Here is a 23,435-nt window from a genome sequence, read left to right as displayed (position 1 = left end):
ACCCAGCGAGGGCGATCCTGGGGATCTCGGCGCCCGGCAGGGAGGATCCTGGGAATCCAGCCCCCATGGGACTCGCAGCGAGTGGGAGTCGGGGGATCGCAGCCCCCATGGGGTCCCTGCACCCAGCGGGGGCATTCTCCCAGGGATCCCCGCACTCATCTTCCCGGGACGATCCCGGGGATCCCGGCCCCGATCCCAGGGATCCCCGTGGCTTCCGTGCCTGCGGGTAGCGCCCCCCTGCGGACCGGGCCGGGCGCTGCAGCCCCCGGCGCTGCCGGGCGGGAACGTACCATCCTCGCCGCGGGGGGGAGAGGTCGGGGAGCGACCCCACCGAGGCCCGCGTCACCAATCGCGCCCACCCCTCCGTCCCCTGGGCACGGATACCCCGTTAGGTTCCGCCTCGCCGCCGCCCCGCTCTCCCGCCGCGCAGGGCCGGGGGCAGGGCCGAGGGCACGGCTCCCCCCCGCGCCCCGCATGGCCGCGCCCGCGGCGCCCCGCGGGGATGCCGGACCGTTGGCGTGGAGACGCGCGGCGCCTCGGCAGGCCCCGCCCCCGCGCGCGCCCATTGGCGGAGAGCCCGCGGCGGGCGCGCTGCGATTGGCCGGCGGGGCCGTCGCTCCTCGGCGGGGGCGTGGCCGCGCGCAGCGCCCGCTCATTCATTCCCCCCGCGGGCGCGGCGCGGGGGGGGCGATGCACCGGCGGGCCCGGGGCCGCCGAGCCCCGCACCGAGCCCCGGCCCCACGAGCCGCAGCCGCCCCGCGGCCGGCCCGGAGCGCGCGGGCTGGACGGGCGGGGGACCCCATGGGCCGGGGTTAGCCCGGCGGTGGTGGTGGCGGCGGCGGCGGCAGCGGCGGGGGCGATGCGGGCGGCAGGATGCCGCGGCTCCCGGTGAAGAAGCTCCGGAAGCAGCTGAAGCTGCTGCTGCTGCTGGCGCTGCTCACCTCGGCCGCCTGGTTCACCTACCTGCACATCAGCCTGGTGCGCCAGGGCCGCGCCCTGCGCCTCCCCTTCGCTTACGGCAAAGGTAACGGGGGGGGGGGGGGTGATGTCCCCGGCAGCGCTCGGAGCGGGGCCTCGGGGGACTTTGGGGGTCCCTAATGGGTGGTGGGTCTCCTCTGCCACTCCGGGGTACCGGAGCACCTGGGGTTTGGGGGTCCCCAGGGAGTGCCTGGGCTCCCCCCCCGCACTCGGAGCACCTGGGGTTTGGGAGTCCCCGAGGGGTTTGAGGGTCCCCCTGCCACGCTGGGGACCCGGAGCACCCCCCTTTCCAGCGCTGGGTTTCTGTCCCGTATCACCCGCGTGGGTTTGGGGCGAGCGGGACCCCTCCGTGGGCTCCTGGCGTTGGACCTTCGGGAGGAGGGGACACCCAGGAGGGCTCCAAGCCGGCCGGGGCGTTCATCGTCCCCCCTCCAGCCGCTCCGTCCTCATTTTTCCACCCGCTGCCTTGGCTGAGATGACAAAGAGGCCATTTATAGGCGCTCGCCGCTCTGGAAGGGACAATCTCTTCTTTTCCATCCCTTCCCAGCGTTCCCATCCTTTCCCAACCCTCCCCATCCCAACGCTTTCTCAGCCTGTACTTCTCTCCTGTAAAAAAAAAACAAAACAAAATTCCTTTCTTCTCCCTCCCTCGGATAGCGGCTGGGATGGATTCTGGGATGCTCCTGAAAAAAAAAAAAAAAAAACAAAATTCCTTTCTTCTCCCTCCCTCGGAGAGCGGCTGGGATGGATTCTGGGATGCTCCGGAGGGGCAGGTGCCCTGAGGCTCGCTTCGTGTCCAGTCACTCCCGGTTTTTCCGTGGCAGATCTCCCTGGGCTGCCCGGGGAGACAAAAGCCACTCGGAATATTTGCCGGGAGAAACTCGAGCCGTGGCGTTCTCGCTGGGACCGACCTCGCCCAGCGCGTTTAGTCCGAAAAAATGAGAAGGGGACGGGATTCAGTGCCTGTGGAGGGAGGGAAAGGCTTTCCCGAGGGGGTCGGAGCGGTCCCGGAGGTTGGCAAAGCCTCTCGGCTGGAAAACCCAAAGTTTCCGAGCGGAGCAGCAGCATGATCCTGCAAATTTTTGGGCCTTATGGTAAAATCGGGATAATGCGAATGAGCGAGGCAGGAAATGAGGCTGCTGAGGGAGGGGGGGGCACCGGGGGCTGCCGGTTCCCTGCGGGATCCTCCGTGCTGGGAAAGCCGCGGGGTCTGCCCGCTGTTCCCGGGGGTTTTCCCCTGTGTTCCCACCATCCTCCCGAGGCGCTTCCCCCGGCCCCGCCGCTGTCTCGGTGTTCGGGACGGCCATGTCTGGCCTCGGCCAGGGGGAAAATGGCTTGGGATCGCTGTCCCCATCCCTGGGAATACCATGGATCGGGGTCCCCGCGGGTGTTGGGGGGTGAGCCGTGGTTTTCCTGCGGGGAGGGTGCACAGGGAGGGATGTTCCCAGGTGCTGAGCCTGGCAGGTGCCTATCCCTGCTCTCCCTGCGTGCCCTGCATCCCAGCCGGCTCTTCGGGATGCTCCAGGGGAAAAGCAGAGGTTTTGCTGTGGAAGGGAGGGGGTGCAATGGCTGCAAACTTGGAATGAGGGGAGCTGGGCTTTGGTGGAGAGCGGGGTCTCTGGGAGGTGGGAAGAGAGATGGGAAAGTACATTGGGTGGGGGAAATGTTGCCCCTTGCCGTGGAGAACATGGGCACCTTCCCTGGCTGAGGTTTGGAGAGGTGGGGGATTCTCCAGGGAAAGCTGGATTCAGCTGGGATGCTCCTTGCACTGGGATTTTCCAGCAGGCACCTAAAACCCGGGTGAAGGTATGGGAAAGGCAGGGTTTAGGTCCCACTCGGCCTTTTTGGATGCGAGGTGATGGAACAGGGTTGGATGGAGGTTGGGGAAGGGTTTAGGCCATGCAGAGATGGATGCTCATCCTGCTGCTGCCAGAGTGGGAGAGGCAGGGAGTGTTTTAGATGGAATGGAGTGAAAAAAAACCCCAAAACAAACCAAAAACCCCCAAATAGATCATAGGAAATAAACCATGTTAAGGAAAAAACTTGTTGCCAGGGTCTGGGGGAAGAGCATCACCCCAAGGGTCTGTGCACCAAAAGGAGTTTGGAGATGACTTTTGGGTTTGGCCACCATGAGCCAGGACCTGTCTGCCTGTGCCAAGGGCACTGCCTGCTTAATTAACAAGGAAAAAGGTTAATTACTCATTAAACAGGATGTCAGTGAGCAGCTGGACGCTCTGGAGGCTGCAGGTGCAGGGCATGAGGATTTTAGGTAGTTTTGGGGGCTGTAAAGTGGGGAAGACCCAGCCAGGTGGGGTTGGGAGCACAGTGGGATTATCCCAGGGCTCCCTGTGTCCCCTTGGCCCTTGGAGCATCCAGGGGCTGGGCTGGGAGCTGTGCTGGTCCCTGATAAAACACCTTCCCCTCTTCCTCATCTTCTGCAAGTAGATAATTACCCTTCTCTGCCTAATTGAACACACGGATTCCTCACTGGAAATAATGAGGCCATTGTGGTGCTCTCCCAGCTGGAAACCGGCACTGAGGCAATGGGGTGGAAACGGGGATGAGCCAGGTAGGAAGGGAAAGGATGAAAAAGGAAAAGAGAACTGGGAAAAAATGATAATCGAGCCCTAAAGGGGCTTGCAGTGGGGGTGTGGGCCTTGGGGTTTGCTGGGATTTAGCATGAGGTTTTGGGGGATTGGGTGAGCACGGGATGGGTGCTCAGGGGTGCTAAAGCCAGTTCAGGGATGAAATGGGGCTCTCTTTGCCTGCTGGACATGGCATGGCCTGGGCCATGGTCCAGAGGGCTCCCAAACCCCCTGATCCCAGCGGTGGGATGGACGCTCTGTGTCCTGTCCTTGCTGTTTTCCCCCCAGAGACCCGTCTTTGGGGAGGGCAGGAGGGAGAAGGTTTGGGATAATGTGTCCCTCTGGGATCCATCTCTGCAGATCCTTTGATTTGAACTGGGAGCCTGGAATGCTGCAGCCTGCTGTGGGGCTCATCCTTTTTGTCAGGGATGCCGGGAGCAGGTAGGGAAGGGGATGAGGACAGCCCTTTGAAGATGAAGGGCAGTGGGATTTGGGACTGGGCTGGGAGCTGCTTTTTCTTCTGCTGGCATCACCCCACTCTCCTATCCCTGCTGGGAAAGGCTGGTTCCCCTGGATGGACCCATGTGGGGTCCTAGTGCCAGAGAAAGCAAGCCCCATCCCTGCTGCTGAAAGGAACGTTTGGAGCTGGGGGAATGGGCTGGTTTGGGTGTCACTGAGCTCCTTTTTCCACATGGGAATCCCTTCCCAGACTGCCCCAGGCTCCATTCCCTGCTCCTCTGAGGTGCCCAATGGGAAAAATTTGGCAACTGCCTGGTTTGGGTTTTTCAAAGGCAAAAATGTGACTCTGCAGAGGCACGAGTGGCTTTGAGCCACCCCAGGGTGGCACCTACCCCCAGCCTGGCTGTGACCCGGCCCCCTTGGCACCCGAAGGGTCCCTTGAAGCCAGGGGAGGTGAGAAATGGCTTTTCCCAAGCACCAGGAGCTCTTGGTGTTGGTGTTTGGAATCTTTATCCTTCCCAACACTGCCCTGGATCTCCCCTCCATCCCTTCCCTGTGCCTGCAGCCGGGGCTCTCCAGAGCTGCTCCTTGGGAGGGGCTGAGCAGCCCCCTGGGGTGGCAGTGGCCTTGGCACTGGCAGGACACTGGGATTCTGACTGGGTGAGGAGCCAGGTGGGAGCCAGCTGCTGGAAGAGGCTGGGAAGCTGGATCTGGGATGGTGACCCCACAGGCAGTGCAGAGCTCAGAGGCTGGAATGTTTCTGGGGTGAAATGCACCCTAAAATTCCCAGCATTTCACGGTGACCTTCTCCAGAGGCCGCATCCCAGGAAGCCAAATCTTTGTGCTGAGGGCTGTGAGTTGAGCATCATCCCTGTTGGGATGGAGTAGGGTCTCGTGGGAGCTGCTCCAGCTCTCTTTGGGGCTGGAGCAGGTGGGACTGAGGGGCATTGGATGCGCGGTGAGGGAAATGCGGGAAGTCTGGGAGCTGTCCAATCCCGGGAGGGATTTCAGATGCTGATTATGAGCATGGAAGTGTCGGAGCTGCCTCTCCTGGTGGGTGTTTGTCAGCTGGAGTGGTCTCATGGCAGCTCCATCACCAGCCAGAGCGATTCCGCATCGATTTCCATGGCTCCAGCTGAGAGGGCTGCCACGGAGTGGGAAAACAGCAGCAAAGGAATGGAGGAGGCAGCAAAAATCCCTCTCACTCCTCCAGTTCCCTCAGCAAGGCAGTGACAGGTGCCAGCAGGCAGCAGTGCCGAGGGAGGCAGGGCAGGGCTGTCCAGGGACTGGTCCCGTGTCCCCATTTGTGGGGTGGTCACAAACCCCATTCCCCTCGGCCCCATTGGTGCCACCAGCTGTCACCCAGCCCGTGCCACCACCCTCTGCCCTGGGGTTGTGGCTGGGATTTCTGTCCCGTGTTTCTGTGGCACTGACAGGGGGATTTGTGGTATTGATTCCTTTCTGGCTGACTGTAATTACTTAACACCTCATTAGGAGGCTCCTACAGGGATGAGGAGGAAAATTTGGGAATGGAACCTCTGGGTTTAAGGAAGGCGCCGCCACCACCACCTCTGCTGCAGCTGTGTCAGGGTTTAAATGTCACCTCCCCCCTCCACATCGCAGGGCTTGGAAAAGGGCCAGGAGAAACCCCGGCGTGGAAGAAAAGGGCTGTGTTTGGAGGAGGCAGGAGGGGGGATGTGAAAGGCTCTCTGTGCTCCCCAGCAGAGTTACAGGGCCGGGATAACGGGATTCGCTTCTCCCATGGGAGGCATCGCTCTGTGCCCTGCCTGGGTCCCTCGTATCCCTGGCCTCCTCTCCAGGATGAGGATCCTGGCTCCCTGTCTGGAGGCTGCTGTGACTCAGAGCTGCTTTGTGCTTCCTGCCCCCTCCTCGCTGCTCCCAAAGCATCAGCATCGCTCCAGGGAAGAGCTTTTAGTGCTTCCATCCCTTCCCTGAGCATCCCCATCCCACAGGCAATGGTCCCTGCTTGTCCTCAGACCTTCCCCTATCCCTGTCCTGCCCTCTCTGGTCCTTGAGAGAGGCTGCCCGAGGGAATGGACACAGCAGTGCTGCTCTGCATCCCGGTGGGATGCTGGGAGGAGCTTGAATCCTTCTTCCTCCTCTTCTTCTCCTACCTCTGAGCTGCTCCTCCCGCAGGGCTGTGGTTGGGACCCAAGGAACTCGGGATTTTTGGGAGCAGTGATGCTCATTGGCACAAGGCAGTGCCCTTCCTCACCCTTTAGCCCCTGGCACTGGTTCCCAGAGGTCCCCACAGCCTGACCAGAAGCCACTTTCCAATATTTAAATTGTCAGGGAATTGCATGGAAGCCCAGAAGCCTTTTCTGGAGCGTTGCTGGTGCTTTTGCCCCTCCCTGGATGTGGGAGCCCCTTGGAAGGGATGGGGAGCAAGCAGGGGGCTCGTGGCTTTGGGACCTGAGAGCTCCAAGGATGAGCCTGCCCAGCTTGGATTAACTCCTGTTTTTTACCCACTTTATATCAAATAATGTCCCACCAGTTCACAGCCCTGACATGGAGGAGGATGAAGCAGGATGACCACATCCCGCCATCCCTGTGGATGCAGCCAGGGATGCTGCTGGCTCAGGTCGCCCTCCAGGGAATTTTGTCCCTGGCAAATCCCACAGGATCCCACGGGAGGCAGGTTTATCTCCTCCAAGGCCGGGAGAGACTCCCTGAGCGGGTACCACAGAGCCACTCCCACCTCCCAGCCCTGGGCTGGTTCCCTGGGAGCGCTGAGCTCCTCGTGGCCGTGATGGATGCTCAGATCAGTGCGGTGGGAATGCCGCTGTCCGTGTGTGCCGCACTGGCTCCCGTCCCGCGGCTCCCCATCACCCTCCTGCCGAGGGAAGAGGGATGGCTGCGGGAATGAGGCTGGGCAAGGGGAGGGAGCAGCCTGGGGAGCTGCCAGGAGCGAGCTGGGGCTGCCAGGGGCTGAAGAATGGCCGAGAGCAGAAGAAGGGGCTTTAGAGCTTAATTTCCTGTCCCTGCCGTGGGGATGGGATTTGTGCTGCCATCTCCAAGGAGACGCCGGCTGCGCGGCCGCTGGAATACTAATGGTGCGGGAGGCGTGTGGCGGGGGGCTCCGGGCGCCCCGAGCCCCTCCCTCGCTCTGGCAGTTGCTGAGGCTGTTCCATTTTGGGGAGTGGGAGCCCCCAGGACTAGCTGGTGGTGGGAAGGAGGGTGTGGAGGGACAGGGACATCTTTCTGTACCCTTGGGAGCGGGTCCGTGACCCCTTTCCCGCAATTCCCACGGTGGGGGGTCGCTGCTCGGCGCACCCTCATTGCCACGCGGGGGTGGCTGGTTTTTGGGGAGCCACAGGTGTTTGTGGAGGTGGCTCTTGGACACCCACCTCTCCAAGCATTGCCTTGAGCTTCCCTTGACTCTGGATTGAACTGTGAATCCCCCTGGGTTTTGGGGGTGGAAGAAAAAGAGGATGTCCCCCCACAAAGTAACATTTTCCAAGTCTGTGCCGTTCTTTTAGGGGAAGTGGGGGTAGCTTAAAATTCCCTGCCCAAGGAAAAGGTGCTGCAGAGGGGAGTCAAAAGCTGGGGATAATTAGCTCAGCACAGTAACTGAGCTGATGGGTCTGGGAGCAAGGTTTTGATGTGAGTGTGATTTTGAAGAGGGGCATGGTTTGAGGGGATGGTATCTGGGAGGGTTTGGGGCTGGTGTGCTCTTGGCAGAGCTTCAGGAGAGCTGGGATGTGGAGGGGCAGGAAGCAGGGATGCATCCCAGAGGATGGAAGGGGAGCAAGACCCCAACAGCTTGTCTCAGCATCTCTTATGTAGAGGGCTGGGAGCTGTGGGGTGTAATTAAACCTGCTGCTGACGAGCTGCCGCAAAGCTGCTTAGTGCAAATGGAATGAGGGGAATTGCAGCCAGGGTCCCCCCGTGTCACCCCCCTTTCCGTGTCCCTGTCCCCCAGTGCCAGCACCTCCCCTTCCCAGTGCTGGGGAGAGGGGTGTCCCCAAAAGAGGTGCTGGGGTGGGGGGCTGTGGTGTGACCCCCCTCTGCTCCCCCGGCAGATGGAGAGAGGCCGGGGGAGGTGACGGATCCCGGGAGGCGGCAGGCGGCGGCGCGGCGCGGGAAAGCCGAGGATTCCAGCGAGAGCCGCGAGGAAGATCCGATGGTAACGGGGCGGGAGGGGGCTTGTGGAGGTCACTGCTCCCGGGGCAGAGTGCTCCAAGTCTTGTCCAGAGAGGGGATCCAAGGGTTTGGGGGAACATCAGAACCTCTGCTTCTGCCCAGCAGCCCTGACAGTGGATAAACCCTCTCATATCCCATTGAATCTGGGTGGGATATCCCCCCAGTGTCCCACACTGTGCTCCATGTGTCGCAGCTTCCCTGGGAAGGGCCCAGCTTCATCTGCTCTGCAGTTCCTGCTTTTCTGGGCAAAGCCACCTGCTCTTGTGTGTCCTCCTCTGTCCTGGAGTGGAGAGCCACCCCAGGTGGAGCCTCCAAGCAGGAGGCACTTGGAATTGTAGCCACTAGGACACCCTGCTGTGCCCTGTCCAGCAGGTCACCAAGGCCCCGTTGAAGGCCCTGCTGTCCCTGTCCAACCTGTTGTCACCAAGAGGCCTCATAGCAGGGCAGCCAGGTGGGATGGCAGGAGGGGGACGCCACAGGGTATTCTCTGTCCCCTATCCCAACAGTGGGTCATCCTCAGAAATAAGGGACAGATGGACAAAGGAGGAACCTCAGTGCCCAGAGGAGGCACAGGCTAGTAAGGACAGAGGGCACAGCAGGAATTGCATCTTGGCTTTTCCTGGCAGGAGGGAGAATCCTTCCAGTGAGCTTGGCACAAACCCCTCCCTTGTGAGGTCTTCCAAGGGCACTGCTCCCTCCTCCCAGGCTCTAATGAGTTTATTTAGGCAGTTTGGTAATTATTTCCCTGGCACTGTGCATCCAAATGGGCTGTGCTGTGGTGACAGTTCTGTGCCTGCCGTGGGGGGTGGAGGAAGAGGGGGATGATGCTCTGGGGAAGCTGAGGAAGAGGGGAATGCTTTGGAGGGACCCCAGAAGTACCTGGCTCTTCCTTGTCACCCATTAGCGAGCTGGAGGCAGGTAAATACTCACTTAATCTCTAATTTACGAGATACAAGCCATGGGATTAACCTAATCCCCTTTAAAGGAAGAGGGGGAGTGGAGAGGCATCCTGCTGCCTTTGTTCAGGATGTAGAGATCACCTTTGTGCTTTTAGAGAGAGAGCCCAAAATTCTAGCAGCCCCCAAGACTGGCCAAACATTTTGGATGAACAGAAAACTCCAAACTGTTTTGGAGCAGTTTTGGCAGAAGAAGGGAAACAAGTTTAGCTGGAACATTTTGAAACTGCTGCCTGGGACACCTTGCCAATATTTTTGTGCCTCCTCCTGCTTTCCTTTGCCGTGAGCCGTGAAATCTTTCGCCTTGGTTTGGCAAGGCTCAAAATGAGGTGTTTAGATCGTGGAATCCTGGAATGGTTTGGGTTGGAAGGGATCTTAAAGCCTATCCAGTTCCAGCCCCTGCCATGGGCAAGGAAACCTCCTGCTAGCCCCGGTTGCTCTGAGCCCTGTCCAACCTGGCTTTGAACTTTTCCAGGGATGGGACAGCCACAGCTTCTCTGGGCAGCCTGTGCCAGGGATGCACAGAGACATACCACAAGCACAGGATGTGCTGGCCCTGATCACCCATGCCACCTCTCCCTCTGTGCCTCCACAGAGCGACGGGCAGGACGTGGATGGCTGGTTTTCCAGAGGCCAGCGTTCCAACCGAGCCAGCGCCCACCCCAAACTCAACCTGACCAAGCAGGCCTTGCCCTGGAATGAGCAGGTGGGTGTGGGAGCAGCCTGGGAGGGGATGGAGGAGGAGGAGGAGCCCCACTCAGCTCCCTCTCTTCTCCCACAGTACAAAGGGAAGGCAAACCTGCACGTCTTCGAGGACTGGTGTGGCGGGGCCGTGAGGCACCTGAGGAAGAACCTCCACTTCCCACTCTTCCCCCACGTGAGTCCGGGGACCAGTGCTCAGGAGTTGGTGGGAGGGTCCACCCATCCCTCCCTGGGTCTCCACTGCTCCTCAGGACCTTGGCTTGCAGGGTTTGGCTTGGGGAGGTGATTCCCAGCTGAAGGAGAGGTGGGTGGTGATGGGGCTCCCTCTGTGGGTGTGGGAGCCTGGGATAACGTGGAGGAGGTGATCCACGCCCGTCTCCTCGGCAGACCCGCACCACGGTGAAGAAGTTGGCTGTGTCTCCCAAGTGGAAGAACTACGGGCTGAGGATTTTTGGCTACATCCATCCCTTCAAGGATGGTGAGTGACGGAGCGTGGCCTTTTCCCCCACGCAGCAATGCGGAGACGCTGTGTCCTTCCCCTTCCTGGCCACAGGAGGACAGAAAGGCTTTTGGAGATGGTCCCCAAATCCTGGCTCCTGGGCAGGAGGGTCCTTCTGGAGCAAAGACCCTTTTTCCTGTGTTTTTGAAAGGAAGCAAAGCCCTGATCCCATCCAGGACAGAGCCATGACATGAGGTCTGGGGTGGCCCCATCCCTGTTCCCCATGTCACCACCAGGCAGCAGGACCGAGCGCACGCCACCAGGGTCCCTGTGTCCCTCGTGGTGACCCTCTCCATGGCTCTCTGCAGGGGATTTCCAGTTTTCCGTGGCATCAGATGACAACTCAGAGTTCTGGCTCAGCTCCGACGACAGTCCCTCCAATTCCCGACTGGCCGCATTTGTGGGCAAGGTATGGCAATACCTCTGCATTGCCCTGTTCCAGGGGGAAGGATCCATGTGTGGCTGTGCTGGGGGCAGCTCTCCTGCCTCTCTGCTCCTTTGGGAATGCCAGGCTGTTTCAGCCTGCTCCCATCCCTGGCCAGGCCTGGCTTGGCTTCCAGAGGAGCCCCTTGGTCCCTTCTTGCTTGGAGCTGCCAAAGACCAGGAGATTTAATACTTATTCCCAGATTTTCTTGGGGTTAATTCCTGTAATGGGAAGCTGGTGGGCTTTGGTGTGGTGTCCTGCTGCTCTCATGCTCCTTTCTTCCCAGCTGGGCACCGAGTGGACGGCGCCGGGAGAGTTCACCAAGTTCAGCTCCCAGGTCTCCAAGCCCCTGCGGTGAGTGTCTCCCTGGGGACCATCCCATGGGCCTGGAGTCTGGGACACACAGTTGTTGCCTCTGACCTCCCTGGGCTGTGGTCCTTTCCCAAAAGGCATGTGGGGCTGGGCTGGACCCCAGATCCATGGTTTGAAAGGGCAGGTGACGAGGTGGGGCTGGGGATGTCACAATCTTCCCCCAATCCCATAAAACCCCTCAGCAGTGGGATGGGGGAGCAGACACCTTCCTCAGCTCCCTGTCTGCTTGCCTCAGGAAGGTTTCACCCACCCGTGGGCAGGAAGGGAAGCTTTCCCAGGCTGGCCCTGGGCTCTGACAGCTGTGTCCCCTCCCCTGCAGCCTCATGTCCTCCCGACGTTACTACTTTGAGCTGCTCCACAAGCAGGATGACCGAGGCTCGGACCATGTGGAAGTTGGGGTGAGTAAATGCCCACCCCCCATGCCAGGCTCCTTCCAGGACCAGAGAGCCAGGGCCAGGGCTTTTCCCATGTGTGTCCCCCAAGGGCTTTATCCTGGAGCAAAGCCGGGTTTCCCCCTCCAAGGCTGCCAGTGGGGACAAGTCACTGTCACTGTTTCCCTGGTCATTCCAGCACTGGGACTCATGGAGTGCTGTTCTCCTTTCCTGCTGGTGGTCTTTGGGCAGCCGAAGGCCCCGCTATGGACTCCCATGGGCAAGAAGAGCCCAGACAGGCAGGTCCCACCGTGCTGGCTGCATCCCAGCAGTGGGAGAGAGGTGGTCGAGGTGATTGAGCAATTCTCTGTTTTCTTCTTTTTCCCCCTTGGAATTACCACGGGTTTCAAATCTGAACTTGCCTGCCCTGGCAGCACAGCCCTGGCAAAGCCTAGAGCATGTGTCAGGGGCTCAGGCTGGCTGAGGGGAAGATGTTGGCTCGTTAGCAAAGGTTTCCTTTCTCCCAAGAACTCATTAATCACTGGAATCAAACTGGTGCCAGCAAAGCATCAGGGAGGCAGGCAGGCAGCACCCCTTCCTCGCTGACTGCATCGCTCCCTCCCTCCCTCCTCCCCATCCCCTCTATCCCGATAAGATCTGCATTTCTTTGGGCAAAAACAAATAGTGGGGAAAACAAATAGATGGGGGGAGATGTTTCTGAGACGGGATGTTTTTGCTGGAGGGAGGCAGCGAAGCCTTTCAGCCATGCAGAAAAACCTCTCAGCTGTGCAGGGAGAGACAACAACAACATCCACAACAAAAGCAGGACCCTGATGTGTCTGCCCCGGGGGCATTGAAGGGCTTGTCCCGACAAGGGCTCCAGACTGGCTTTTAAAACGCTGGAGTTAAATCAGGGCAGGCAGCTCTGGAGACCCTCTTAAATCAAGGCAAACACTTCTTTTTAAAGCACTGGAGTGAGGAAAGGAGCCCTTTGGTCACAGGACTTGTGACAGTCCCAGAGGGAACCAGCATGAGCCTGTATCCTCTCCACAGGAGCCTTTTCCTCTCTAACCCTGCAGGGATCCCTGCTAATCCCAAACCCTGCAGGAAATGGGGCAGGATCAACTCTCTCTCTTGCTTTTCTTTTGCAGGGAAGTTTCTGGGAGCTGTGGACAGGGAGGACCCATCCTGGGGTGCTGGGGTTGGGCAGCTGCATCCTGACCCCTGCCACCCCTTTGCTCATTCGCCATCTCCTTTTATTTTTTCCCAGTGGCGAGTTTTCCTCCCTAGCCTGAAGTTTGAGGTGATTGACTCTGCCTACATCTCCCTGTACACAGGTAAGGGTCGGGTGCCTCCTGCAGCCACAGCCAGCAGGCTCTCCAGGGGCGGCGTGTGCTGGGAGAGATGGGAAAGAAAGCAGAACCTGGGAAACTGGGTCCTGGGGGCACATCTCAGCCTCTGAATCCCCCACTGGATTTCTGCCTGCTGTAAGGAGGGATGCAGGGGCTGCAGTGGGTAGGAGTGATGCTGGGAGCAAGAAGAGGTGCTGCTAAAAATGGGATGTGGAGTCAACACACCATGGAAGCACAGCTCTGCTGGTGCTCCAGCCTCGTCCTGCCTGCCAAGACCCCTCTGGCTCCAGGGCCTGGCCCTGAGTTACGAGGAGCTGTCGTGGAAGCGGGGATGGATGGCACAAGGTTTAATTAAATCTATAGATCTTCTGCTTCCTGCCCCTGCCCTGGCAGCAGGAAAGGCCTTGATGGATGGGTCCTGCCCTGGCGCTCCGCACGGAGCGGGAGCAGCCATCATTCCTGCTCTGGGAGGTGTCGATAAGGAGGAGGTGGCAGGCAGCAGGCAGGATCCGTGGGGAGAAGAGGGATGAGGGGTGCCAGTGGTGCTGAGGCAGGTGCCCATGAGACGGATGATGTGCAGATAAATCCCTGTCCCTCAGCACTGGCTCTTCCTGCCTCTCCTTCCTGCTTCCCAGCTCCCTCAGACCCAGCAGCACCCTGAGGCAAAGCCATGTCACCGCTGGGGAGCCCATCCCTGCTGGGGGCTGCCAACAGCAGGCAGAGCTCCTTCCTTCCTTCTTCCCATCCTTCCTTCCTCCTTCTGGACTTTTCCAGGGGCTTCAGCCTAACCCCAGCCAGCTGCAGGGACACATTTGGGAAGCCTTTCCCTGCCACAAGAAGAAGAATTTGGGGCTTGGGAAGGGGGATCCTGCTTCCCTGTGGCTCTGCAGCAGGGAAGGGAGCACCCATGGGAGGCAGCTTGGAGCATGGCCGAGGTGACAGGAGCAGGGTGACCTCCTGTGGGAGCCTGGGGGCTGGTTGGTGGCCAAGGGTGACACATGCCACCCTCATCCCTGGGTAGGAGGCAAACCAGCTCGAGTTGCAGGTACCTGCAGGAAGGACATCCAAGGTTTAACCCCTGTGTGTCCTTGGGAGTTACAGCCCTGAGCATCCCCTCGTTTTAGAGGCCGTGGTAATTGGAGCAGGAGGCCTGGCTGGGATCAGCTGTGCCCTCATCCTCATTAGTGGATGCAATAATCATGAGGCTGATTAGTCACAGGGTCTCAGAGATGGCTGGGAGGGCAACATTGCCTTCCCCAGCAGCAGGAGGGACTGGGAAAGGCCCCCTTGAGGATGCCCCCGGTGTGCCCGGGGGGGTTCAGCCTGGCCCTGTCCCACAGATGAGTCATCCCTGAAGATGAACCATGTGGAGCACATCCCGCAGACCTTGGCCAGCCACAGCGGGAGCCACCTCTGGGAGGCCCAGCAGGACGAGCACGGGGCCGACATGCTCAAGGCCGACCCCAGGGACACGTTCTTCCTCAGTAAGTGCCTGAGGATGCATCCATGCTGATCCCTGGTGGGCTCTGGGGGAGGAAAAAGGCTGCTGTGGGCACCTGGGTCATCTCTGCCACCCTCTGCCCGTCTCTTGAGTGGAGGCATCTCTGCTGGGGTCTGTGGGAGCATGTTGGGATGCTTTGGGCTTCTCCACAGCCCCTGCCATCGAGGCGTCCCGCGTGGAGAACGTGCTGGTGCCCTGTGCCTACAGCCCCACCTACGTGGTGAAGGATTTCCCCATCGCCCGCTACCAGGGCCTGCAGTTTGTAAGTGACTCCCTGGGGACAGGGCCACGCTCCCACAGGGACATGGCAAGGATGTTCCCCGGGTAAAATCCAGCAGGAAGCATCCCTTGCTGGAGGGTCGGGCCGGGCTTGCACGGCTCAGCCTGAGAGGGTTGGGGTTAAATCCCTGTGTTTGAGGTGCTGGAGGTCACTTTGGTGTTGGTGGTGGCCTCGGGTCCCCAGCTCCTCGGTGTGACGTGGCACCGTTTACCCGCCAGGTCTACCTCTCGTTCGTGTATCCCAACGATTTCACACGCCTCACTCACATGGAGACGGAGAACAAGTGCTTCTACAGGGAGTCCCCCCTCTACCTGGAAAAGTAGGTACTGGGGGCTGGGATTTTGGGGCGCTGCGCAGAGGGGGCTGATGTCAGCAGTGCTGAAATGATGCATCCTCAGCCACGTGTCCCTGTCCCCCGTGGAAGGGCCACCCTAGGCTGGCTCTCTCCCCATCTCCCAGGCACACAGCAGCTTGAGGGCTGGCAGTGCCCCTGGATTTGGGAACCTCCCTGCACACATCCCCTCACACCTCCCTTCTTCCAGGCCCTCACCCTCCCTCTCCATCCCCAGGTTTGGGTTCTACAAGTACATGAAGATGGATGAGGAGGAGGAGGATCCGCGGCAGCGAGCGTTTCTCTTCCTTGGCCCTGACAGTGAGTCACCGGCATCGCTGGGCGCGGGGCCGAGCTCCCGGCGTCCTCGCTGCTGGCAGCTCATCCCTTCGGAGCTGTGGCTCATTGGGATGACTCCAGCAGCGCCAGAGGCTGCAGGAGGGCTGGGCTGTGCAGAGCAGCACCCCTCCAAGCATTCCGCTTGGCATGACAACAGGGTGGTGTGGGGTGTGGGAAGCAGGACACTGGATTGGGATTTTCTCTCCCTCCAACATCTGTTAGGTTGGCCTCGGCAGTGGGCAGCAGGAACCAGACCCAGTGTGGAGTCTGGGGATGTCCATGGAGCCTGGGGGTGCTCCTGGGGAACCAGAGGCTGTTCAGAGCCTGCCTTGGTCAATTTGCATCTTGGCAAAGCCCTGGCAGGTCGGGTCTGCTCCTGGATGGAGTGGGATTGGTGCTGAGATTTGAGGTGGGGATAAGTGGCAGCAACTGGAGCTGCCAGCCCTGTGCGGGTATCCCTGTGTGGGCATCCCCTGGTGCCCCAGCTCTGCTCCCTCACCTCAGCCACTCACAGGTTCCTCTCCTGCTGCGATCAGGCTCTGCCTCCTCGTCTTGGCCTCAGGGTATTAATCTCTGCCTTCGCTGCCTAGATTTCCTGGAGGAGGAGGAGGAGGAGGAGGAAGGAGTGGACAGCCCTGAGCCCACAGACGCCCCTCCTGAGGCCAAGGAGCAGAGCTTTGGGCCGGCGCCCAGAGCCAAAGGGAAGGATCCTGCGCCGCTCACCGGGGATTACGGAGATGACCTGGACTCTTACAGCTTCCGCCGGAAGCGGGGCCGGGCGCAGGCCGAGGCAGGCACCCCTGGGCAGCTGGGGACGTGGGGCACATCCAGCCCACCGGCCGCTCTCCAGGGGGATCCCGCGCCGGAGTGGGGCCCGGGCCGGGCGCTCCGTTGGCTGCCCCAGGACGAGGGCGAGGAGGATGAGCTGGGACTGTCGGCATCTCCAAAGCACCTGGGCCTCCAGCCCCACCTCTCTGTGCCCATCTTTGGTGGCAGAGCCAAAACGCCGGGTCCCGGCAGGCCAGCAGCTCCCAGCGAGGACAAGAAGCCCCGGAAAACCCAGGAGAAGGTCTACGTGACCCGGCTGCAGCCCGGGAAGCGCAAAGCTCCGGCCCAGGAGCCGGCCTTCCCCGGCATTTTCCTGTATCCAAAGCCTGTGAAGAGAGTCCACCTCCGCTCCAGGACCCCACAGAAGCATCCCATCACCCCCAGCAAGCTCCGGGCCATCCCCGGCCGCCGCAGCCCCTGGCTCCTGAGCAACATCTCCAAGGAGAGGGACCCTGCCAGGCGGAAGAGTGGCAGGAGGTGGGATCGGCCGCCCAAGCAGCGGGTGCTGCCTGGCCTCCTCGCCCTGGGGACTGAGGGACTCTTCAGCCACGAGGACACGACCCCTGCTCCGGGCAGGACGGCAGCCACTGCTGACTACAACTCTTCCGAGGCCACTCGCTCCGAGGGGACGAGGGTGACATCCTTTCTGAAGGTGTCGGAAACGACGGCGTCACAGCAGGAGGAGGGAAAGGGCCAGGAGGAGGAGGAGGATGAGGAAGAGGTGTCAGACTATTCCTACGAGGCGGGGGAGCTGCAGCAGGGCTGGCTGGAGGACTCCATCAACTGGCAGCGGACGTTCAGCGTCAGCTCCGTGGACTTCGAGCTGCTGCGCTCCGACTGGAACGACCTGCGCTGCAACGTGTCGGGAAACCTGCAGCTGGGCGAGAGCGAGGTGGTGGACGTGGTGGCCCAGTACATGGAGAGGCTCAACGAGAAGAACGGGGGGTACGGAGGGAGTGGGACACTGGCGGGAATTCAGGGGGTTGAGTCCTGGATCGTGGGAAGCAGAGCTCAGGATGACGGCGATTTCAAGGCTTCTCTTTTCCTGGCAGGATCTACACCCTCCTGAGGATCATCAACGTGGAGAAGCGGCGGGACACGGCGCGGGGGAACCGGTACCTGCTGGAGCTGGAGCTGGCGGAGCGGGGCCAGCGCACGGTGCGGCTCTCCGAGTACGTCTACGTCCTCCTGCACCAGGGCAAGCAGGACGACAGCGCCGAGGCCAACCCCGACGGGCTGGCCCTGGGGGCCACCGAGCCCCAGCCCAGTGCCTGGAGCATCCTCTATGGAAAATCTGTCCTATGCCAGCCGCTGCGGCTCAGCTGGAGGCAGGACGTCATGGTGCACTTCGTGGTGCCGGGTAGGTGACAGCAGGACGTGGCTCTGGCTCTCCGAGGTCTGTGCTGCTCCCTCAGCATCCTCCAGCGGGATGAGGGTGTCACCTCCCCTCAGAAGGGGTTGGTTTGGCTGGGGGGAGGTGCTGTGGGTCCACCTGAGAGCCTGAAGGACGTGTTTCTGGCAGTGAAGAACCAGGCCCGCTGGGTGCAGCAGTTCATCTCGGACATGGCCGGCCTCTACGGGGCCACGGGGGACGCCAACTTCAACGTCATCCTGGTGGACTTTGACAGCGAGGACATGGATGTGGAGAAGGCCCTGCGGGATGCCTGGCTGCCCCGGTAACTCCCAGCCTGCAGCTTTGGGCTCTGGGGGCTCCCTGTGGTGGGACAGGTGCTCACACAACCTGCTGCTCCTTCCCCACCTGCACAGTCCCTGCCTCGCTGCCCCTCCCTCCTCCTTTTTGGGGCATTAAACTACTTTTCCATGTGGATTTGGGGGTGCAGACTCTATGGGGGGGACCCTCATCTTGAGCTGTAGCACCTGGGCCTTCCTCAGAAGGCATCTTTCCCCATGCGGTGTCCCCTCCTGGCTGTGTCCCTGTCTGTCCCCAGTGCTACCTGCCCTGTCCTCTCTCCCCAGGTTCCAATACCTGCGGCGCACGGGGAATTTTGAGCGCTCTGCTGGGCTCCAGGCCGGTGTGGACATGGTGGAGGTGAGTGGGGACAGGGACCAGCTCTGGCTGTGGCTTCTCTCCTGGGGCTCTTCCTCTCTGATTCCCCTGACCCGTGTGTCTGTCCCCTCCCAGGACGAGCACAGCATTGTGTTCCTGTGCGACCTGCACATCCATTTCCCTGACAACATCCTGGACAGCATCCGGAAGCACTGCGTGGAGGGGAAGCTGGCCTATGCTCCCATCGTCATGAGGCTGAGCTGTGGCAGCTCCCCCCGGGAGCCCAACGGTGAGCAAGGACCTCTTTCCAGCTGGGAACACCCCCAAACCAGGCCATCACCTGGGGCACCTCCGCAGGAGGTGGCATGGATGGGGATGGACCTGGGCTGGGGGTTGGGATGGGGAATCCCCGTGGCTCCCAGGTGGTGGGGAGAGCACAGAGGAGATGAGATGGGCATTTGGGGGGTCCCCCACCCCTCATCTCATTGCTCCCCCTGCTCCAGGCTACTGGGAGGTGAACGGCTTCGGCCTCTTCGGCATCTACAAGTCAGACTTTGACCGTGTGGGAGGGATGAACACGGAGGAATTCCGCGACCGCTGGGGCGGGGAGGATTGGGAGCTCCTGGACAGGTGAGCCGGGGGTCCTGCAGCCCATAGATCCCCAGGAGCAGGGTCAGCCACATGGATTTGGGCACATCCATCAAGCTGGCTGGGGGCTGGATGATGGGGCTGTGAAGGGGAAAACTTCCCTTTGGGAAGGCCAAGTCCATTTGTCCACCCATCCGGAGCTTTGTCCCTCTGTCCATCCATCTCTTGAGCCCCATCCCTTCCTTCCTTCATCCCCTGAGCCCTGTCCCTTTATTCCTCCGTCCCTTGAGCCCCATCCTTCTTTCCTCCGTCTGCAGGGAGCCCTCTCCCTCCATCCCTGACCCTTGTCCATCCCTCCATCCCCTGAGCCCTTTCCCTCCATCCGCAGGGTGCTCCAGAGCGGGCTGGAGGTGGAGCGCTTGCGCCTCAGGAACTTTTACCACTACTACCACTCCAAGCGTGGCATGTGGAACACCCGCAGCAAGAAGCCCTCCAAGGACTAGTGCCCGAGCCCGGCCCGTAGCCACCGACCCCTGGCACCCGCCTGTCCCCCACTACCACGGTCACCGTGCCACCACGGGGGGCACCCAACACCCGCCGCGGTTTTCCTGGGGAAGGGGAGAGGGTTGGGTGGTGGTGGTTTTGTTCTCAAGGGTCTAATTTAGTCGGCAATGAATTCATTAACTCCTTAGTGCCGGTGGGTCCCGGGGGCTTTGCTGGGTCCTGGAGGGCTGTGCCAGGCTGGGCACACCGGAGGTGGAATTGTGGCATCAGGATCCCTTTGCAGCCCCTATCCTGTGTTGCCCCTCCCTAAAATACCCAGTACCTTGTCCCGGTGTCAGGCTGGGGAGCTGAGCTTTGGGGACGGGCTAAGAACCCCCTGGGGCTGCCCAAAGCCTCCTGTTTCCCTTCCAGGACTCATGAAGGGAAGGTGGGTCTGGCACTCGGGACACGCTGTGGGTGGGGGGCAGAGCCCTGAGGCTGGCACTGCCCGTGCCGGGGGGGGAGCTGGGCTGGGTGGGACAGGCAGAGCCTGGAGCAGGTACGGGCAGATGACATTTCCAAGCTAATTTCTGTGAAATTATGAGGTAGGAAGCTGTTTTCAGGAAGTTTTTGTCTGTTTGGTTTGGTCTTTTTTTTATTCTTAAAAAATTAAAATCAATGTATTGGCTGAGATTTCCCTCTTCTCCATCACCCCCACACCTGGACAGGGATGCAGGGCATGGGAGCCAGGTTGGCCTTTGTGCCCTGGTCCCCGAGGGTCCCCTGTCTGTGGTGGGAGTGGGCAGCAGCGTTCCGTGCTGTTTCCATGCAGGGAGGAGGAGGAGGCAGCACCCTGTTTGATGCCCGGCCACACGCCCGGGCTTGCTGAGCCTCCACCCCACACCTGGGCTCCACCCAGCTCCAGGGGGGGATGCCCTGGTTCCCTGTGCTCCTGCATGTCCTGGCACACTTGTCCCTGCCCACCCCTGCCCCAGCCCTGTGCTGGTGCTTCCCCTCACCTGTGTCTGTTTGTGGTGGGTGTCTCGAGGGTTTTGTCGTGTCCCACCTGCCATGGGCTCCTGCTCCTCAGCCAGGTCCCCTCTCTCTCAAATGCCCTGTGCTCCTCTCTGAAATAGTCTTGGAGTTCCCCCCTCCCGAGGTGTTTCATTCCCCATTTGCATCCCCCAGGCTCACTCCAAGCATCCCGAGTTTGAGGTGAGGGCTCAGCCACCCATGTGCCATCTGCAAACAGCCACAGCTAGGGGCTTTTTGTCCCAAATTTGGTACCTGTGGCCCCAGGCTCTGTTGGGAAGGGACCATCCTGGCAGGCAGGAGTTATTTCTCCCCTCTCCTTGCCCTGCTCCCTGTTTTTTTTGCAGCACTTTGGGAACGCTTTGTTGTGGGTGAGGGCTGTGCCCGCTGCGCTGGGAGCTGCTCTGTGGCTGGGCAGAGCGGGTGGCCCCACGGCCCCCGGGCCACCAGTCCTATCCCGAAACCAGCCTGGCCTTAGGCACAGCTTTTCCAGCAGCTTCCCAGCCGGGAGAGCTCCAAAAGCCACCGCCATCGGAGCGGGCACTGGACCCAGTCAAATCCAGAGCTGGTGCTGGGAGGGACTGGTGCCAGCAGTGCCATCCCCACTGGTGCTGGGGACAGTTTGGGGCCAGCTGATGGTGTCTGCTTGGGACAGGGCCAGCAGCACAACGCCGGAGGGTTTGTTTCTCCGGTGGTGGCTGAGCTGTGGCCACGGGTTGACACAGGGATCATGGGGATTGCAGGAGCCACAGGGAGCCTCTCCCGGGCCAGGTGTTGGAGGTGACAGCAGGGTGCAGGCAGGTCCCCACTCCTGGAGGATCAGCCCTGGCCCTCCCAGCCCCGCGGGGACACTGCAAGGGTGTCGGGGCTTGTCCGGGGCGCGGAGGCAAACTTCAGCCTGGAGTTCCCTCGCTGAGGGGCTGCTCCAGCCGTGGGCCTGGGAGGGGAGGGAGAGAAGGCTGGGGGGAGCACAGGGACCTCCTGACACCCCCGGGCTAAGAACGGGCCGCAGCAGTGGCCATGTGGAGGGTCCTGGCACCTCCTGCCCTGCAACGGCCTTTGCTGGGGGGCTTCCTCCTGGCGTTCCCTGGTGAGTGTGGGGTGTGGTGGGGGGCCTGGGTTAGTGGTGGTAGGAGCTAAGCGGTGACCCCCCCAAACTGGTTTGGCCCGTTTCAAACGCTCCCTCTCAGCTTATCTGGCTTCAAAGGGCTCCTGCTTCATCCCACGCACACAAACACGCTCCCTGAGAACCAGGGGGAGCCCCCTGCATCCCAAAAAATGTCGGTGCCCCCCAAACTCTGCCTCTCCTCCATCTTGTCCTTCTGACACCCCCAAACCCTCCCTGTTACACTCATGGGTGCCCCGAGCTGGGTGTTCAAGGGGCTGTGGCGGGAAGGACACATTGGATCATGGCCATGGTGGCGGTGGGGATCCCTGGGGACTCTGTAGCATCACGAAGGTGGCTGAGACGTGGCTCCGCTGTGGGGCCTGGCCCCCCCCGGACCCCTGGCCGTGCTGAAGATTTTGAGGAGCCCCGGTGAGCCCCGAGATCCCAGCCTCGGCGGGGAGGTGAGCGTGTTCCATGCAAAACCCCGGCGAGGAGACTGGTTGGGCGAGGTGCGGGGCGGGCCCGTGCGCCCCACGCCCGCCGCAGACGCCGGCGCCCACCCGCACCCCGCAGCACCCAGGGGTGCACCTGCCCGCCCGAGGATGCTGCAGGACAACGGCCCTGCGGGGCCACCCAGCCAGGTACGTGCCAGCCACTCCCGCGGCCACCGTCGCCACCGTCCCCACCGTCGGTCCCTGGGGAGAGGCGGTGTCACTCGCCCTGCCACGCGCCCTGTCCCCTTCCGCTGGCCCGGGTGGTGCCGGGGGTCTGGGGCTCCAGCACGTGGGTCTGATGGCTGTCCAACAGCGGCCAGCTCTGGCCAGGAGGCTTCTCCCTCCCTCCCTCCCTCCCTCCCTGTGCCTCGGTGTCCCCAGCGTGGCTCCTGGCACGTGCGCGCGGTGTCCGCGCTGCGCGGAGCCACGGCGGCCACTCCCCGCCCCAACACCGGTGGCCCCGGCGGGCACGGCCAGCCCTGGGGACCGGGGCGTGGGGATGGGCACTCGGTGCTGCTCGCGGGGTGGGAGAGGACGCGGCGCTCCCAGAAGCCGGGACTCCCCGGGAATATGGCTCTGTCACCCCGCGGGGGAGTGACAGAGGTGCCTCCAGGCTGGCGGTGGTCAGCGGCTGCTTTAGGGACCCCGGATTGGGTTTATTTCACTCTGTGTCATTCCAGCTGTGCTCGGATCCCCTCGGGAATCCCTCAGTTTTGCTTCAAAAGCTTTCTTTGTGCTGATTTGCTGTTTCTAAGCCCCCTGGTGTATCCCCCTCCTATCCGACCTTCCCTAGTTAACGAACTGCTTGATGAGGCAAGCGCTGCCCATTCCAGCTCCAAGCAGTCCTTGAATCCCCCCGGACCCCCGAATTTCCAGTTGTCAGCTGCAGGGCAGTGTTATGGTGGGGGAATGCGAGTTTGGGAGGGAGACAGAGCTGGGGGAAGGTGGGGGTGCCAGTGGGCTCAGGGTTGTCCCCGCAGCCCCTCTGTCCCCCGGAGCTGGGGGGCTGCTGGGATAGCCCTGATCCCCCGGGATCCAGGCACGGGGACGGCGGGCAAGTGTTGGCTTGCAGAGGGAGCGATCCACCCCCTCCGCCCGCTGCGGGGGGAACCCATGATTCATCCGGGCTCCGAGGCTTGGGAGCGCCCGCCGAGCTCTGCCAAGCTCGGTGCGCCCGTGGGGTGGTGCCGCGGTGGGAGAACGGGGGGGGCCTCAGGGGTTTTCCTGGGTGCTGTACCCCAAAAGACACAGGGGTGGCCCCTGGGCAAAAGGGGACTCCCACAAGCCCCAGATTTGGGGAGGTGGGTTGCCCCCATCTTGGTCCTCAGCACATCGGGATGGTGCCACCAAGGGGGATTTGGGGCGGCCACCGGGGGACTGTCACCCCAAACTGCTGGCCCGCAGCTCTTGCCACCCCGCCCCTGCCGCGGCTCCTGCTGACGGCGGCACATTCCTTGGGGACAGCCGCCCTTTTCACCCTCGACCGAAGCACGCACGGTGTCACCGCCGGGTGTTGTAAACCCGGCCCAGCAACGCTGCTGTCGCTGCCGGAGCGGTGACGCCAAGCGCTGAGCCGGGGCT

The 23,435-nt window shown here is 61.5% G+C and overlaps 1 protein-coding gene across 1 annotated transcript; it reads left to right on the top strand.

Moving 5' to 3' along the window:
* The first annotated feature begins 663 nt into the window (after positions 1 to 663).
* Positions 664 to 19,911, top strand: B4GALNT4 (beta-1,4-N-acetyl-galactosaminyltransferase 4). Its single transcript, XM_068194401.1, has 20 exons — positions 664 to 1,024; positions 8,066 to 8,169; positions 9,738 to 9,848; positions 9,924 to 10,019; positions 10,232 to 10,322; positions 10,652 to 10,752; positions 11,054 to 11,121; positions 11,459 to 11,537; positions 12,781 to 12,847; positions 14,203 to 14,346; positions 14,516 to 14,625; positions 14,862 to 14,962; positions 15,213 to 15,295; positions 15,904 to 17,086; positions 17,194 to 17,501; positions 17,664 to 17,817; positions 18,119 to 18,191; positions 18,285 to 18,438; positions 18,653 to 18,779; positions 19,126 to 19,911. The coding sequence occupies exons 1-20, from the start codon at positions 874 to 876 to the stop codon at positions 19,238 to 19,240; spliced, it is 3,420 nt and encodes a 1,139-aa protein (XP_068050502.1). The 5' UTR covers positions 664 to 873; the 3' UTR covers positions 19,241 to 19,911.
* The last annotated feature ends 3,524 nt before the right edge of the window (positions 19,912 to 23,435 follow it).

Source organism: Anomalospiza imberbis, chromosome 6 (assembly GCF_031753505.1).
Source record: "Anomalospiza imberbis isolate Cuckoo-Finch-1a 21T00152 chromosome 6, ASM3175350v1, whole genome shotgun sequence".
Lineage (NCBI taxonomy): Eukaryota > Metazoa > Chordata > Aves > Passeriformes > Viduidae > Anomalospiza > Anomalospiza imberbis.
This window is presented reverse-complemented; position numbering and strand designations above follow the sequence as displayed.

What these genes read in the sequence shown, in the direction of transcription:
- B4GALNT4 (XM_068194401.1), top strand. Translation starts at nt 874, where the DNA reads ATGCCGCGGCTCCCGGTGAAGAAGCTCCGGAAGCAGCTGAAGCTGCTG. An exon ending in CAGGGACACGTTCTTCCTCA is followed by an intron (nt 14,347 to 14,515) that starts GTAAGTGCCTGA and finishes GCTTCTCCACAG; the next exon opens with CCCCTGCCATCGAGGCGTCC. An exon ending in CCGGTGTGGACATGGTGGAG is followed by an intron (nt 18,192 to 18,284) that starts GTGAGTGGGGAC and finishes GTCCCCTCCCAG; the next exon opens with GACGAGCACAGCATTGTGTT.